The sequence below is a fragment of the Nerophis ophidion genome, linkage group LG05 (genome assembly GCF_033978795.1).
Source record: "Nerophis ophidion isolate RoL-2023_Sa linkage group LG05, RoL_Noph_v1.0, whole genome shotgun sequence".
In the NCBI taxonomy this organism is placed as follows: domain Eukaryota; kingdom Metazoa; phylum Chordata; class Actinopteri; order Syngnathiformes; family Syngnathidae; genus Nerophis; species Nerophis ophidion.
The window spans coordinates 39,463,964-39,478,731 of record NC_084615.1 but is presented as its reverse complement, the minus strand read 5'-3'; the positions used below and the strand labels follow the sequence as shown (position 1 = coordinate 39,478,731).

General features: G+C 38.6%; 1 protein-coding gene across 3 annotated transcripts in view; it reads right to left on the bottom strand.

Moving 5' to 3' along the window:
- Positions 1-14,768, bottom strand: part of fam184ab (family with sequence similarity 184 member Ab) — a 157,979-nt gene that overhangs the window by 81,300 nt on the left and 61,911 nt on the right. For all 3 annotated transcript variants that reach the window (XM_061900908.1, XM_061900909.1, XM_061900910.1), the window contains 4 exons: positions 13,408-13,566; positions 7,267-7,506; positions 7,073-7,156; positions 5,065-5,316 (listed from right to left, as the gene is read on the bottom strand). In XM_061900908.1, the coding sequence (XP_061756892.1) occupies positions 5,065-5,316; positions 7,073-7,156; positions 7,267-7,506; positions 13,408-13,566 (735 nt within the window). The remainder of the gene's footprint in view (positions 1-5,064; positions 5,317-7,072; positions 7,157-7,266; positions 7,507-13,407; positions 13,567-14,768) is intronic.

Genomic DNA, 14,768 nt, shown 5'->3' with positions numbered 1-14,768 from the left:
CAGAAAGCACTTGATGAAAGCGGATACAACTTCACCCTCACCTATGAACCCACTCCAGGAAACCAACCAAAAAAGAGCAGAAAACGAAACAACATCATCTGGTACAATCCGCCATTCAGCAAAGACGTCTCAACCAACATCGGCCGCAAGTTCCTCACTCTGATCGACAAACACTTCCCCAAAGGCAACACCCTAAGAAAAATATTCAACAAGAACAACATTAAATTGAGCTACAGCTGTATGAATAACATGCAACAAATCATTTCAAACCACAACAAAGCAATTGCAAAAGGACTGCCTACCCCCAGACTAAACGACTCTGAAACCAATAAGGAATGTAACTGTCGCAAGAAAACTGATTGCCCTCTCAACGGAAGGTGCTTACAGACATCAGTCGTTTACCAAGCAAAGGTAATACGCAAGGACATTAACACATCCGACACGTACGTAGGATTAACCGAAGGAGCGTTCAAAACAAGATGGAATAATCACAACGCCTCCTTTAGAAACCAGACTTTGCAGAATTCTACAGAACTCAGCAAACACATTTGGAACCTCAAAGACAATAATGTTGAATATTCAATAACATGGCAAATTCCTGCATCCAGCACACCTTACAACAGTGGTAATAAAAGATGCAACCTATGCTTAAAAGAGAAACTGTTTATTATATATCATTCAGATCTATCATCCCTCAACAAGCGCAGTGAAATCATTTCAACATGCCGCCACAGACGGAAACACCTCATAGGTAACACATGAGCCAATCACCACACCCCACGCCTGCCTGTACCCACCCACTCTGTGCTCTATATAAACCATTGTATGTGAATGCTTCCATTAAAATCTCCTGATGATTGAGGGAACCCCTCATGAAACAGATCTGTAGAGATGAAGTAGTCTTGTGATTTTTTCCCACACCTACATATATATATATATATATATATATATATATATATATATATATATATATATATATATATATATATATATATATATATATATATATATATATATATATATATATACATATAGGGCGGCATAGCTCGGTTGGTAGAGTCGCCGTGCCAGCAACTTGAGGGTTGCAGGTTCGATTCCCGCTTCCGCCATCCTAGCCCCTGCCGTCGTGTCCTTGGGCAAGACACTTTACCCACCTGCTCCCAGTGCCACCCACACTGGTTTAAATGTAACTTAGATATTGGGTTTCACTATGTAAAGCGCTTTGAGTCACTAGAGAAAAGTGCTATATAAATATAATTCACTTCACTTCACACAGTCATGGTGAAAACTTTACATATACTTGTAAAGGACATAATGTCATGGCTGTCTTTCAAATAATTTTTACGACTTATTTTTATGTGATAAAGTGATTGGAGCATATACTTGTTAGTCAAAAAAAGCATTCATGAAGTTTGGTTCTTTTATGATTTTATTATGGGTCTATTGAAAATGTGACTAAATCTGCTGGGTGAAAAGTATACATACAGCAACGTACACTTTTAATTTTGGTGATGGTGAAAAGTTACAATCAAATCAAATTACCTTCATGGTTTGGCCTCTTAATTTCATGTGAGTGATTATGATTGATGATACCTGTTGACTTCTCTGAGCCCTTTTAAATAGGGTTCATGTGATGCAGTCATTAGACCCGTTTACAAACGCGACAATGGAAAAGTCAAAGAAAATCAGCAGAAATCTGATGAAACAAAACATTGACTAGAACAAGTCAGGAAAGTCACTTGGAGCCGTTTCAAAGCAGCTTAAAGTCCCAAGGGCAACTGTGCAGACACATGTTCTTAAGTATAAAGTGCATTGCACAGTTTGGTCACTGCCACGATCAGAAAGAAAACCCAAGATATCATCCGCTGCTGAGAGAAAATTGGTAAGGATGATAAAGAGTCAGCCGAGAACCACCAAAAAGCAGGTCTGCAATGAATTGGAAGCTGCTGGAACACAGGTGTCAGTGTCTACAGTCAACCGTGTTTTGCATCGCCATGGACTGAGAGGTTACCATGCAAGACGGAAGCCCCTGCTCCAGAAGTGACACCTTTACCATGAATTGATTAACGTGGACCCTGACTTAAACAAGTTGAAAAACTTATTGGGGTGTTACCATTTAGTGGTCAATTGTACGGAATATGTACTGAACTGTGCAATCTACTAATAAAAGTTTCAATCAATCAATCAGTCAATCAATCAATCAATCAATCAATCAATCAATCAATCAATCAATCAAGGCTTGTCTAAAGTTTGCTGCTCATCACATGGACACATATAAGACCTTTTGGAGGAAAGTTCTGTTGTCAGATGAAACAAAAATTGAGCTGTTTGGCCACAATACCCAGCAATATGTTTGGAGGAGAAAAGGAGAGGCCTTTAATCCTAGGAACACCACTCCTACCGTCAAGCATGGTGGTGGTAGTATTGAGCTCTGGGCCTGTTTTGCTGGCAATGGAACTGGTGCTTTACAGAGAGTAAATGGGACAATGAAAAAGGAGGATTACCTTCAAATTCTTCAGGACAACCTAAAATCATCAGCCCGAAAGTTTGGTGTTTTAACAGGACCCCAAACACACGTCAAAAGCGGTAAAGGACTGGCTAAATCAGGCTAGTATTAAGGTTTTACAATGGCCAAAGTCCTGACTTAAACCTCATTGAGAACATGTGGACAATGCTGAAGAAACAGGTCATGTCAGAAAACCAACAAAATATAGCTGAACTGCACCAATTTTGTCATGAGGAGTGGTCAAAAATTCAACCAGAAGCTTGCGGATGGCTACCAATTGCTTTTGGACATATATATATATATATATAGATATAGATATAGATATAGATATAGATATAGATATAGATATATCTATATATATATATATATATATATATATATATATATATATATATATATATATATACACATTCATTTACAAAACCCCGAACCAGTTAAGTTGGCACATTGTGTTGATCGTAAATAAAAACAGTAGACAATGATTTACAAATCCTTTTCAACCTATATTCAATTGAATATACGGCAAAGACAAAATACTTAACATTCGAACCGGTAAACTTTGTAAATTTTTGCAAATATTAGCTCATTTGGAATTTGATGCCTGCAACATGTTTCAAAAAAGCTGGCACAAGTGGCATAAAAGACTGAGAAAGTTGAGGAATGCTCATCAAACACTTATTTGGAACATCCTACAGGTGAACAGGAAAATTGGGAAGAAGTGGATGCCATGATTGAGTATAAAAGCAGTTTCCATGACATGCTCAGTCATTCCCAAATAAGGATGGGGCGAGGGTCACCACTTTGTGAACAAATGCGTGAGCAAATTGTCAAACAGTTTATGACCAACATTTCTCAACGAGCTATTGCAAGGAATTTTACCATTTACGGTCTGTAATATCATCAAAAGGTTCAGAGAATCTGGGTAAATCACAGCACGTTAGTGGCAAGGCCGAAAACCAACATTGAATGCCCATGACCTTCGATCCCTCAGGCGATACTGCAGCAAAAACCGACATCAGTGTGTAAAGGATATCACCACATGGGATCAGGAATACAATTCAGAAAAACACTGTCAGTGACTTCAGTTTGTCACTAAATCTGTAAGTGCAAGTTAAAACTCTACTATGCAAAGCGAAAGCCATTTAAAAACAACACCCAGAAACGCTGCAGGCTTCGCTGGGACCGAGCTCATCTAAGATGGACTGATACAAAGTGGAAAAGTGTTCCCTGGTCTGACGAGTCCACATTTCAAATTGTTTTTGGAAACTGCACGTCGTGTCCTCCGGAACAAAGAGCAAAAGAACCATCCAGATTGTTATAGGCGCAAAGTTCAAAAGCCAGCATCTGTGATGGTATGGGAGTGTATTAGTGCCAAGCCACATTCTGCACGTGTTACAACAGCGTGGCTTCGTAGTAAAAGAGTGTGGGTACTAGACTGGCCTGCCTGTAGTTCATACCTGTCTCCCATTGGAACTTTGTGGCGCATTATGAAGCCTAAAATACCACAACAGAGACCCCGGACTGTTGAACAACTTAAGCTGTTCATCAAGCAAGAATTGGAAAGAATTTCACCTGAAAAGTTTCAGAAATTGGTCTCCTCAGTTCCTAAACATTTACTGAGTGTTGTTAAAAGGAAAGGCCATGTAACACTGTGCCGACTTTTTTGCAATGTGTTTCTGCCATTAAATTCTAAGTTAATGATCATTAGCAAAAAACATTTAGTTTCTCAGTTTGAACATTAAATATCTTGTCTTTGCAGTCTACTGAATATAAGTGGAAAAGGATTTGCAAATCTTTGTATTTTGTTTTTATATACGATTTACACAACGTGCCAACTTGATTGGATTTGAGTTTTGTATATACATGTACACATATACTGTATATACATATACATTCACATTTATATACATGTATGTATACACACATATGTATGTATGTCTATATATATATATATATATATATATATATATATATATATATATATATACATATATGTATATACACATACATATGCGCACGCACACACACGCACGCACGCACACGCACACACACACAAACATTAAGAAGAGCTTTTCTGACAACAAAATGGTAATTAAACTCACTTCTCTTATGCTAATTTTTTTGGGCAGCTCTCTGGAGACAATCAGAGCACCCAGAAAGAAGAATACCTGACTATGTTTTAGTGTTTGATGTCTCTTCTTCTGCTTGTGCTGGTACAGTTAATTATGCCTCCAGATATTTTAGCAGTAATTTGTGGAGGAATGATGAGAGAAGATCTTGTGAAAGACGCACGGTGGCACTGTGACAAGAAGTTCCAAAAAATGACAGTAAAGTGAAATGATGCGCACTTGATGGGGTTCAATGTGATCTATGATGGGATTAAGAGTTGTTTTCAAAGAGCCGGGGCTGGCCTTTGGAGATTGTTGTCTTTTTAGCACAGAGGGTGCACAATACAACATCCAGCTTGAGTTGAGCCGTGATTCGTGAGGATTGTGGGTAGTGTAGTGCTGTAGAAGATACACTGCATCCGTGTTAAGTATGAGTGAAAGCGCACTCACCTTGACTGCGCCCTCGGAGGTGGAGAGCGACGCCTGCAGCTTGTGCGACCTCTCACGGTTCTCGCGGGCCTCCTCGCTCACGCGCGCCAGCTCGGTCCTCAGCTTGCCTAGTGTCTTCTGGAGCGCCGCCTCCTGTGTCTGAAACTCTCGCCGCAGCTCAGCCTCAGTGCGCTTCCACGCCAGCAGGTTGTCGGCGGTCAGCTGTTGCGTTCGCTTCATGGCCTCCAGCTCACGCTCGTAAAATGACTGAGCCTGCAACATGCGGGGGAAAAAATACCTGAAGCAACATGGTGCAAGTAAAGTATTACCTCCACCAAGGCGTTTATATTCACATGGACAAGGTTCACATAAGGAGTTAGAGTTTATTTCGAACATGCATACAATTACAACATGATACATCACAAATTTCAGGCTCTCTTCTTAACATGTTCAAAAAGTAGTAGGAAGAAGCAGAGTTTATTTAATCCTACCTCTTTTCCTTTTCATAGCAGTTGCTAACACTTTTGTTCAATACCTGTTCTCAGTGTATTCACAATATACTCCATAAGTAATTACATAAAATAAAAAAACAAAAAAATAGTGAAGTAAGTTGTATTTCACATGGTGAGATAAATATGATTATCAATAAATCCAGAATGTTTATCATGGTTCTTCTTCTTTTTATTTTGTAAATATTTTAAGTTTGAACAGTTTCTTGAATTAGATCATATTAGTACATTGTTTGATTTATTTGCTTAATCCATTCGCTGATAAACTAAAGGTCTTAAGTGTTGTACGTGCATACAAAAGTTTTAAATTCCATTTTTCTCTGAGGTTATATTTCTTCTGACAATGATGTAGAAAAGTTGACTTAAAAAAACAATCATGTAATTTAAAAAAGTGAAAAAAATCTACTACTACCCATACAAAAATAAATACACACTACTAATACCACTACTATGTATTTCATTTATATTCATCATGGGAAAAATATACAAAAATATAATATAAATAGTAATATGCTATCAAATATATTAAACCAACTTTAATTCAGATCTAGTCTGGATTACAATTTCACAGGCAATTTTAATCCATTCAGACACATTGTACAATGTCTGTCAAATATCATCAGATTAAGTTTAATTTGGTGTTTTTATTTATTATTTATTTTTGTCAATAATTTGTCTGCTTGGACAAGAAATAAATTCCAAGAATGTTATCAAAAAAATGTTTCCTTTTCCAGATTATTATTAGAACTCAGATAAAAAAAAAAAGTCACCTTCTTTAAACTATTAATAATCAAGATCAGTGGTTCTCAAATGGGGGTACGCTTACCCCTGGGGGTACTTGGAGCTATGCCAAGGGGTACGTGAGATTTTTTTTAAATATTCTAAAAATAGCAACAATTCAAAAATCATTTATAAATATATTTATTGAATAATACTTCAACAAAATATGAATGTAAGTACATAGACTGTGAAAATAAATGCAACAATGCAATATTCAGTGTTGATTTTTTGTGGACATGTTCCATAAATATTGATGGTAAAGATTTCTTTTTTTGAGGAGAAATGTTTAGAATTAAGTTCATGAATCGAGATGGATCGATTACAATCCCCAAAGAGGGCACTTTAAGTTGATGATTACTTCTATGTGTAGAAATTTTCATTTACAATTGAATCACTTGTTTATTTTTCAACAAGTTTTGAGTTATTTTTACATCTTTTTTTCCAAATAGTTCAAGTAATACCACTACAAATGAGCAATATTTTGCAGTGTTATACAATTTAATAAAACAGAAACTGATGACACAGTGCTGTATTTTAGTTCTTTATCTCTTTTTTTCAACCAAAAATGCTTTGATCTGATTAGGGGGTTCTTGAATTAAAAAAATGTTCACAGGGGGTACATCACTGAAAAAGGTTGAGAACCACTGCTCTAGATAGTATCCGTTAACTCAAGGAAGTAATAGTAAAGCCTTGGCTGAGGTTGTCTTACAAGTGTCGTGGAACCAGAACCTTTTCAATACCTTGCCGAGTTTGGCCTCATACTCGTCCACAAGTCGCTTCTTGTCCTGTTTAAGTTCCCCCACACGCTCCGTCAGAGAATCCACCTGAAACACGTGATAAAACAAACCAATCAGTGGCGCTGTCCCACTTCCCTCTACTTCCCCTCCTGCAGTGTCCTGCCTCTACCCGCTCCTTCTCTAGGGAGGCTTTTTACCTCAGCTTTGTGGAGCTGACCCAGTTTCTCTTGGTCTTTGCTGTAGTCTGCGTTCTGGCTCTGGTGACTGCGGAGGAGTTCCTGGATCTCCTGCCTATGCTGGGCCTTCAGCTCTTCCAGCGCTGCCTTCTTCTCCTGCTCAAACAGGGACTGGGCCGTGCTGAAAGTGCGCAGCTTCTCCTCGAAGGAGCGCCGCATCTCCTCCACCTCCCGCGACATGGACACCACACGCTGCGTGTGCTGAGGGCCAGACGGGCAGCAACCATCAGTGAATTTTAACAAGCCTGGTGGTGACCATCTGGCTATGGAGTAATCTCAAAAGAAATCTATAGGTCCTATATTTCTGACAGAGATTTTCAGGAAGAATATGGCTTCTGCGCTTTTTCTTGAGGGTTTCACTCTGTGCCACTAAAACCATGCTAGCATGTTAAAATCACAAGCAGCAGTCTGTAGACTTTGTCAGAAGGTGGCAGTCCCAATATGGACCCCAAATCAATGAGTATGGCAGTTGAGGGATTGTTGGGGAGTTCTTAAAAAACACTGAGGTGCTCTCAAGCTGATTATCTCTGTTGTTGTTTGAGCTCAGATGCAACGCCATAATCTAAAATGCTTCAGTGTTTCCTAGTGGTCGGCCGGCACAAATACCTTTTGGAAATATGACATTTGCAAAATATATATCAGAATCAGATTTATTGGCCTGCAATGAGGTGGCGACTTGTCCAGGGTGTACCCCTCTTACCGCCCGATTGTAGCTGAGATAGGCACCAGCGGCCCCCGCTACCCCAAAGAGAATAAGCGGTAGGAAATGGATGGATGGATGGATTTATTGGCCAAGTATGTTTAAAGCACAATGAATTTGACTTGGTATACTGCCTTTCTTTGTTCAATGTAAGAAACAAAGAAAAATGCAACAATTACGAGAGAACACAGGACCGTGGTGGCTTTTGTTTTAAAGATTTAGTGATAGCGGAAGGTGAAACTTCCTCTTTCAAGTGATATATTGCTGCCATCTTCCACAAAACATTGACGAGGCTTTGTTTTGAAATTAGATTTTGAGGGTTGAGTAACAGGCTCTCGTAGCTAGTCAGCACAAAATGCAGAGAGCAGCAGACGTGGCCTATAGGGGTACAAAGTTATGATTTCATTTCCACAGTGTCTGGAGACTATGTGAGAAATGCAGTTGCTGTTTTGTTTCGTTTTGTTCAGTTAAAATCTCATTTGCCCGTGTTACATTGTAGTAATAAAATAAGCTGCAACAATTAAAAAATACAACAAAATGATATAATATAACAAATAAATATATGTTCATACTAATAACTAAGTAATAACAAACATTTATCTCTGAAAACACAAATAATTATTTTAGCTTTTTAAAAAAATAGCCAATTCTGCAAATTATATGACAATGTAATTTAGGCACCGTCCCCACCTGATCTGTGGGAAACAATATTCACCGTTTTTGGTTGTATTTGCCAGCAACGGTCACTACACCAATCACAAGCTTCCAGGGACATGGGCATAGAGCCGGCCTTCGGTATGACGGCATAATATAGAAAGATTTACCAAAAATTTAATTTAATCGTGGCGATAGTATCTACAACTTATGGCAACCATTGAGACAATAAAGCAGGAAGTCCAGTATGATATGAGAATTTGCAATGATACGTTAACATTAAGCATCCTCCTGACCTTTAATATTTTTAGCAAGTGGTACGTACATCGAGTCAGAGTTGTACAAACCCCGTTTCCATATGAGTTGGGAAATTGTGTTGGAGGTAAATATAAACGGAATACTATGATTTGCAAATCATTTTCAACCCATATTAAGTTGAATATGCTACAAAGACAACAAAGACATTTTTTTTTGTGTGCAAATAATCATTAACTTTAGAATTTGATGCCAGCAAAACGTCACAAAGAAGTTGGGAAAGGTGGCAATAAATACTGATAAAGCTGAGGAATGCTCATCAAACACTTTTTTGGAACATCCCACAGGTGTGCAGGCTAATTGGGAACAGGTGGGTGCCATTATTGGGTATAAAAGCAGCTTCCATGAAATGCTATGTATTTCACAAACAAGTATGGGGCGAGGGTCACCAATTTGTAAGCAAATTGTCGAACAGTTTTAGAACAACATTTCTCGACGTGCTATTGCAAGGAATTTAGGGATTTGACTATTTATGGTCCATAAAATCATCAAAAGGTTCAGAGAATCTGGAGAAATCCCTGCACGTAAGCGATGATATTACGGACCTTTGATCCCTCAGGCGGTACTGCATCCAAAACCGACATCAATGGGTAAAGGATATCACCACATGGGCTCAGGAACACTTCATAAAACCACTGTCAGTAACTACAGTTGGTCGCTACATCTGTAAGTGCAAGTTAAAACTCTGCTATGCAAAGCAAAACCCATTTATCAACAACACCAAGGAACGCCGCTGGCTTCGCTGGGCCCGAGCTCATCTAAGATGGACTGATGCAAAGTAGAAAAGTGTTCTGTGGTCTGACAAGTCCACATTTCAAATTATTTTTTGGAAACGATGAACGTCGTGTCATCCAGAACAAAGTTGAAAATAACCATCTGGATTGTTATAGGCGCAAAGTTCAAAAGCCAGCATCTATGATGGTATGGGGGTGTATTAGCGCCCAAGGCATGAGTAACTTACACATCTGTGAAGGCACCATTAATGCTGAATAGTCCATACAGGTTTTGGAGCAACATATGTTGTCATCCAAGCAACGTTATTATGGATCCCCCTGCTTATTTCAGCAAGACTTTTGCTGAATTTCCCCCAGGAATCAATAAAGTACTTTCTATTCTATTGTATTCTATTCTAAGACAATGCCAAGTCATGTGTTACAACAGCGTGGTTTCGTAGTAAAAGAGTGCGGGTACTTTCCTGGCCCGCCTGCAGTCCAGACATGTCTCCCATCAAAAATGTGTTGCGCATTATGAAGCGTAAAATACGACAACGGAGACCCCGCACTGTTGAACGACTAAAGCTCTACATAAAACAAGAATGGGAAAGAATTCCACTTTCAAAGCTTCAAAATTTAGTTTCCTCAGTTCCCAAACGTTTATTGAGTGTTGTTAAAAGAAAAGGTGATGTAACACAGTGGTGAACATGCCCTTTTCCAACTACTTTGGCACATGTTGCAGCCATGAAATTCTAAGTTCATTATTATTGGCAAAAAAAATTAACTTTATGAGTTTCAACATCAAATATCTTGTCTTTGTAGTGCATTCAACTGAATATGGGTTGAAAAGGATTTGCAAATCATTGTATTCCATTTATATTTACATCTAACACAATATCCCAACTCATATGGAAACGGGGTTTCTAAATTATTGAGCATATATCGTTTGTTAAAACAGTATTTTTTTTGGTTGTACCGTGCCATATAACTATTAACTAGATAACTTGGTGTCCGTCTGGACACAATTCCTTGAAACTATAAAAATGTTTCAGCTTGGGGGCCGGAGTGTGGTGGAGTTCATTCGCATCTTCAAAGACAGCCCCCAAAACAGCTTGTTCAAAAGCAACATTCAGCGAGGCAAAGTTTTGGGCTTTTGGAACAAAATCCATGCAAAATTTTCACCAAATCATCGTTACTATATCGTATCAAGACCAGTGATTCTCAAACTAAGAGTCATGTATAAAAAGAGTATGGCTGACTGCGCCATGACTGCTACCAAGGACGTGTATCCGTGCCCGGATGCATGCAATTGCAGTCATTTAGACCTTAATTTTTTTGACAGACTAAACCAAAATTATATGTTTATATATAGTTCTAAATATAGTCTAGCTCATATACGTACAATAAAACATGCTTTTATTCCACTAATGATAATTTTGCGGCTCAATTAGACGCACTCTGCTGCTACAATCCTACAGTGTGTTTTTTGATCAGCAGGCACTCTATCATGAACCTGGCAGCGCAATAAACGTTAAAAGAAATACACAGAACAACCAAAAATATAACTTATTACCTCATTTAAAGAAATTGTGACTTTTGTGTGAAGTAAGTCAAGTATGTATTTGTAATCTCTGTATGTATCACTCATCGTGTATTATTTTAACTGATCTTTCTTTTTTTGTAACATGCAAAGTGAATAAGTGTACTTTAGTAGGTATTTCCCCATATATCCGCACAATAACTCAGACATGGTTACACTGTTGAGCAGTAGAGAGAGTATGAAGTGATTTTTGGTCCAGAACATATTTTGCTTTATTTATTATTGACATATTTATTGCCACTTTATGTATATTTTCCAAGAGATTTTAAATTCATTTTCTCATCTATTTTTACACCCAAAATGTGGTTTCTTTTACTCTTTCAATGTACGTCTATTTTTATGGTTGACTTTCTCTTCTGCTGTTACAGAATTGCATTATTTTAGTCATACTGGGATTCAAATATAGTTGTTTTTTGTCAAACCATCTCTTTAATGTCTTTATTTCTTCTTCTATTATCTGTATTAGCATGTGTGTGTTCTATTCTGAACAAAACACAAAATGTTTACCTGGCACAATACGCTGTAATCAGTGGCTCTCCAGTGTTGATGGCGAACCTTCACTTCCCATTTACGGGTTGTGGGGATGCGATGTAAAACCTTGCGGGTAGAGAAGCCACCACCCGCAGGGCATTTTTACACGTCAAAAAACCAATGACGCAGCTCCGCAAAGACATAGGATTAACTCAACGTTAGTAGCAGTCATGGCGCCCTGTAGTCACATGATTGCCTTTTGACCAATCGTTGAGGAGATTGCCAACTGCCGAGTTGGCCATACTCTCTTTATACACGACTCTGCACCATCGAGTAGTACGCCAAAGAATCATTTGATTAAAGTACAATGTTTTACTTTCCTACAATCACAGTGTTACTGTCAAACTGTGTTTAATTGTTATGATCCGCTGCCCAGATCATATGTTTTGTGGATTTTTGAGTTTGTTTGTGCACTTCCTTGTTTGTTCTGTCACCATGGTTGCTTATTAGTTTCACCTATCCCTTGCTTTTGACGCGCACCTGCCTTGAGATTACGTCCTTATTCAAGCCTGCCTTTTCTGTCCACTCATTCTCGCTTCGTAGTTTGTGTTTTGCAACAGTAACAACTCTGTTCCCGATCCTGTTTTCCATTTCGCAACCAGCTCGCTTCCATGCTAAATATTTGTTTTCCCTCTAGCTCCCATGCTAGCGCTCTTGGTTCTTTCTAGCTCCCATGCTAGTTCTGTTTGTTTTGCCTTTTGTGCCTAGTGCCAGTGTTTCTGTTTTTAGTCTGTTTTTAGTTCAAATAAACCATTATTTTTTACCTTCACACTGTGTCCGAAACCCGATCTGCATCAAGGAAGAATGAACCGCATCACCATGCCACCCAGACGTTTCAGTAATCTTCCAATGCCCAAACCTATTAAACATACTTAACCATCCGCCTATGTTTAATGGGTGTTTTCTGAGATGTTTGATAACCACTAAACAAGACCACAGGGAAGTGTTACATTTAGATTAACATCACAATATGACTCATTACATTTGTGTTTCACGCTGTTTGTGTTTCGCAACAGTAGCGACTCTGTTCCCGATCCTGTTTTCTGTTTCGCAACCAGCTAGCTTCCACGCTAAGTATTTGTTTTCTCTCTAGCTCCCATGCTAGCGCTCTTGGTTCTTTCTAGCTTCCATGTTAGTTCTGTTTGTTTTGCCTTTTGTGCCTAGTGCCAGTGTTTCTGTTCTTAGTCTGTTTTTAGTTTATACAAACCATCATTTCTTACCTTCACGCTGTGTCCGAGCCCGATCTGCATCAAGGAAGAACGAACCGCATCACCATGCCACCCAGACATTACAGTAATCTTCCAATGCCCAAACCTATAAACATTCTTAACCATCTGCCTATGTTTATTGAATGCATTTTAATGTTGATCATTATGATAGTACTTGGAGAGCTAAGTGTTTTCTGAGGTGTTTGATAACCACTAAACGAAACCACAAGAAAGTGTTACATTTAGATTAAAATCACAATATGACTCATTACATTTATGTCTATGGTGCCTAGACTTTAGGATGGTCATAAAATGACAAAAAACAAAAGTATAAATGACAGAAATTAAAACAAAATGAACTCAAAATGAATTGAAGCGTACCTGAGCCTCGGTGCACAGCTGGAGGTCCTCCACCCTCTGACGATAATTCTCAAACTCGGCTAGCGCCTGCCTCTTCATCCTCTCGTGCAGCTCCATGGACTCCTCCAGAGATTGGATCCGCCTCTTCAGGTCGATCTCGTCGCTGATCTTACCTTTGAACTGAAGACAAGAAAAAAGACAACAGGACATAGTATTCAGTTTAACAATAGCAGATACGGCAGACCAGGGTCATCGTTGTAGCTCCCTTCACAAAGCTCAGAGTGGGAAAAGCGTTCTATAATATTCAACTGTCTGTGAGACCATGAATGTGTTCAGGCTGAGTTCTGACTGCTGTTTGGAGAAGAGCAAAGAAGGCAAGGAATAAGGACGGGGAGCTGGTGTGTGCGTGAGTGGTTAGGGAGACAACTGCACGAGAGAAACATCAGCTACTGGAGTGCGCAATCCCGGCCAATACATTAAAAAAAAGTTTCTTTCAGGATGATCCCCTGCTGGCCTCCCAATGGAGTTGAGACCCGGGGTGACCACTCTTTATGCATCAGTCGGTGACGTCTCTGGGTCCTCAAATCTGCAATCCTTTCCAAGGTTTCTCGTTGTTTCCATTGAGTTGAGTTTTTTCTTGCCCTGATGTAGGACCTGAGCCAAGGATGTCGCTGTGGCTTGTAGCGCCCGTTGAGACATTTGTGATAAAGGGCTATATAAGTAAACTGTGATTGATTTATTGATTCAGTGGAGGACGCGGTAAAATGGTTATTTTGATCAAAAAGATTGTCGACCACTGGTGTAGCGCAGTGGTCACCAACCTTTGCAAGCCCAAGATCCCTGGGGTCAGCCAAAAACCAAAGCAAGATCGACCACTGTGTTAAATATTCATATATATATTCATATATATATATATATATATATATTTATTTTTTTATATATATACATATTAAGGGTGTAACGGTACACAAAAATTTCGGTTCAGTACGTACCTCGGTTTAGAGGTCACGGTTTGGTTCATTTTCGGTACAGTAAGAAAACAACAAAATATAGATTTTTTGGTTATTTATTTACCAAATTTGTAAACAATGGCTTTATCCTTTTAACATTGGGAACACTATAATCATTTTGCCCATGTTAATCCACATTAAACTGCCTCAAGTTGTTGCTTTGATTAAATAAAATGACAATGTTTAACAGTTTCAAGTCAACTCATCATGTTTAATTTATTACAGCATTTGGGAAGCCTGTAGTTGATTTTTATTATGTAAATGTTATATTTATATCAACATGTGATAGCAGGGACCCTGCCATTCAAAACCAGGCTGCTACATTACTAATGATTAATCTAACTATAGCTGAAAAAAATAGTACAATAGCAA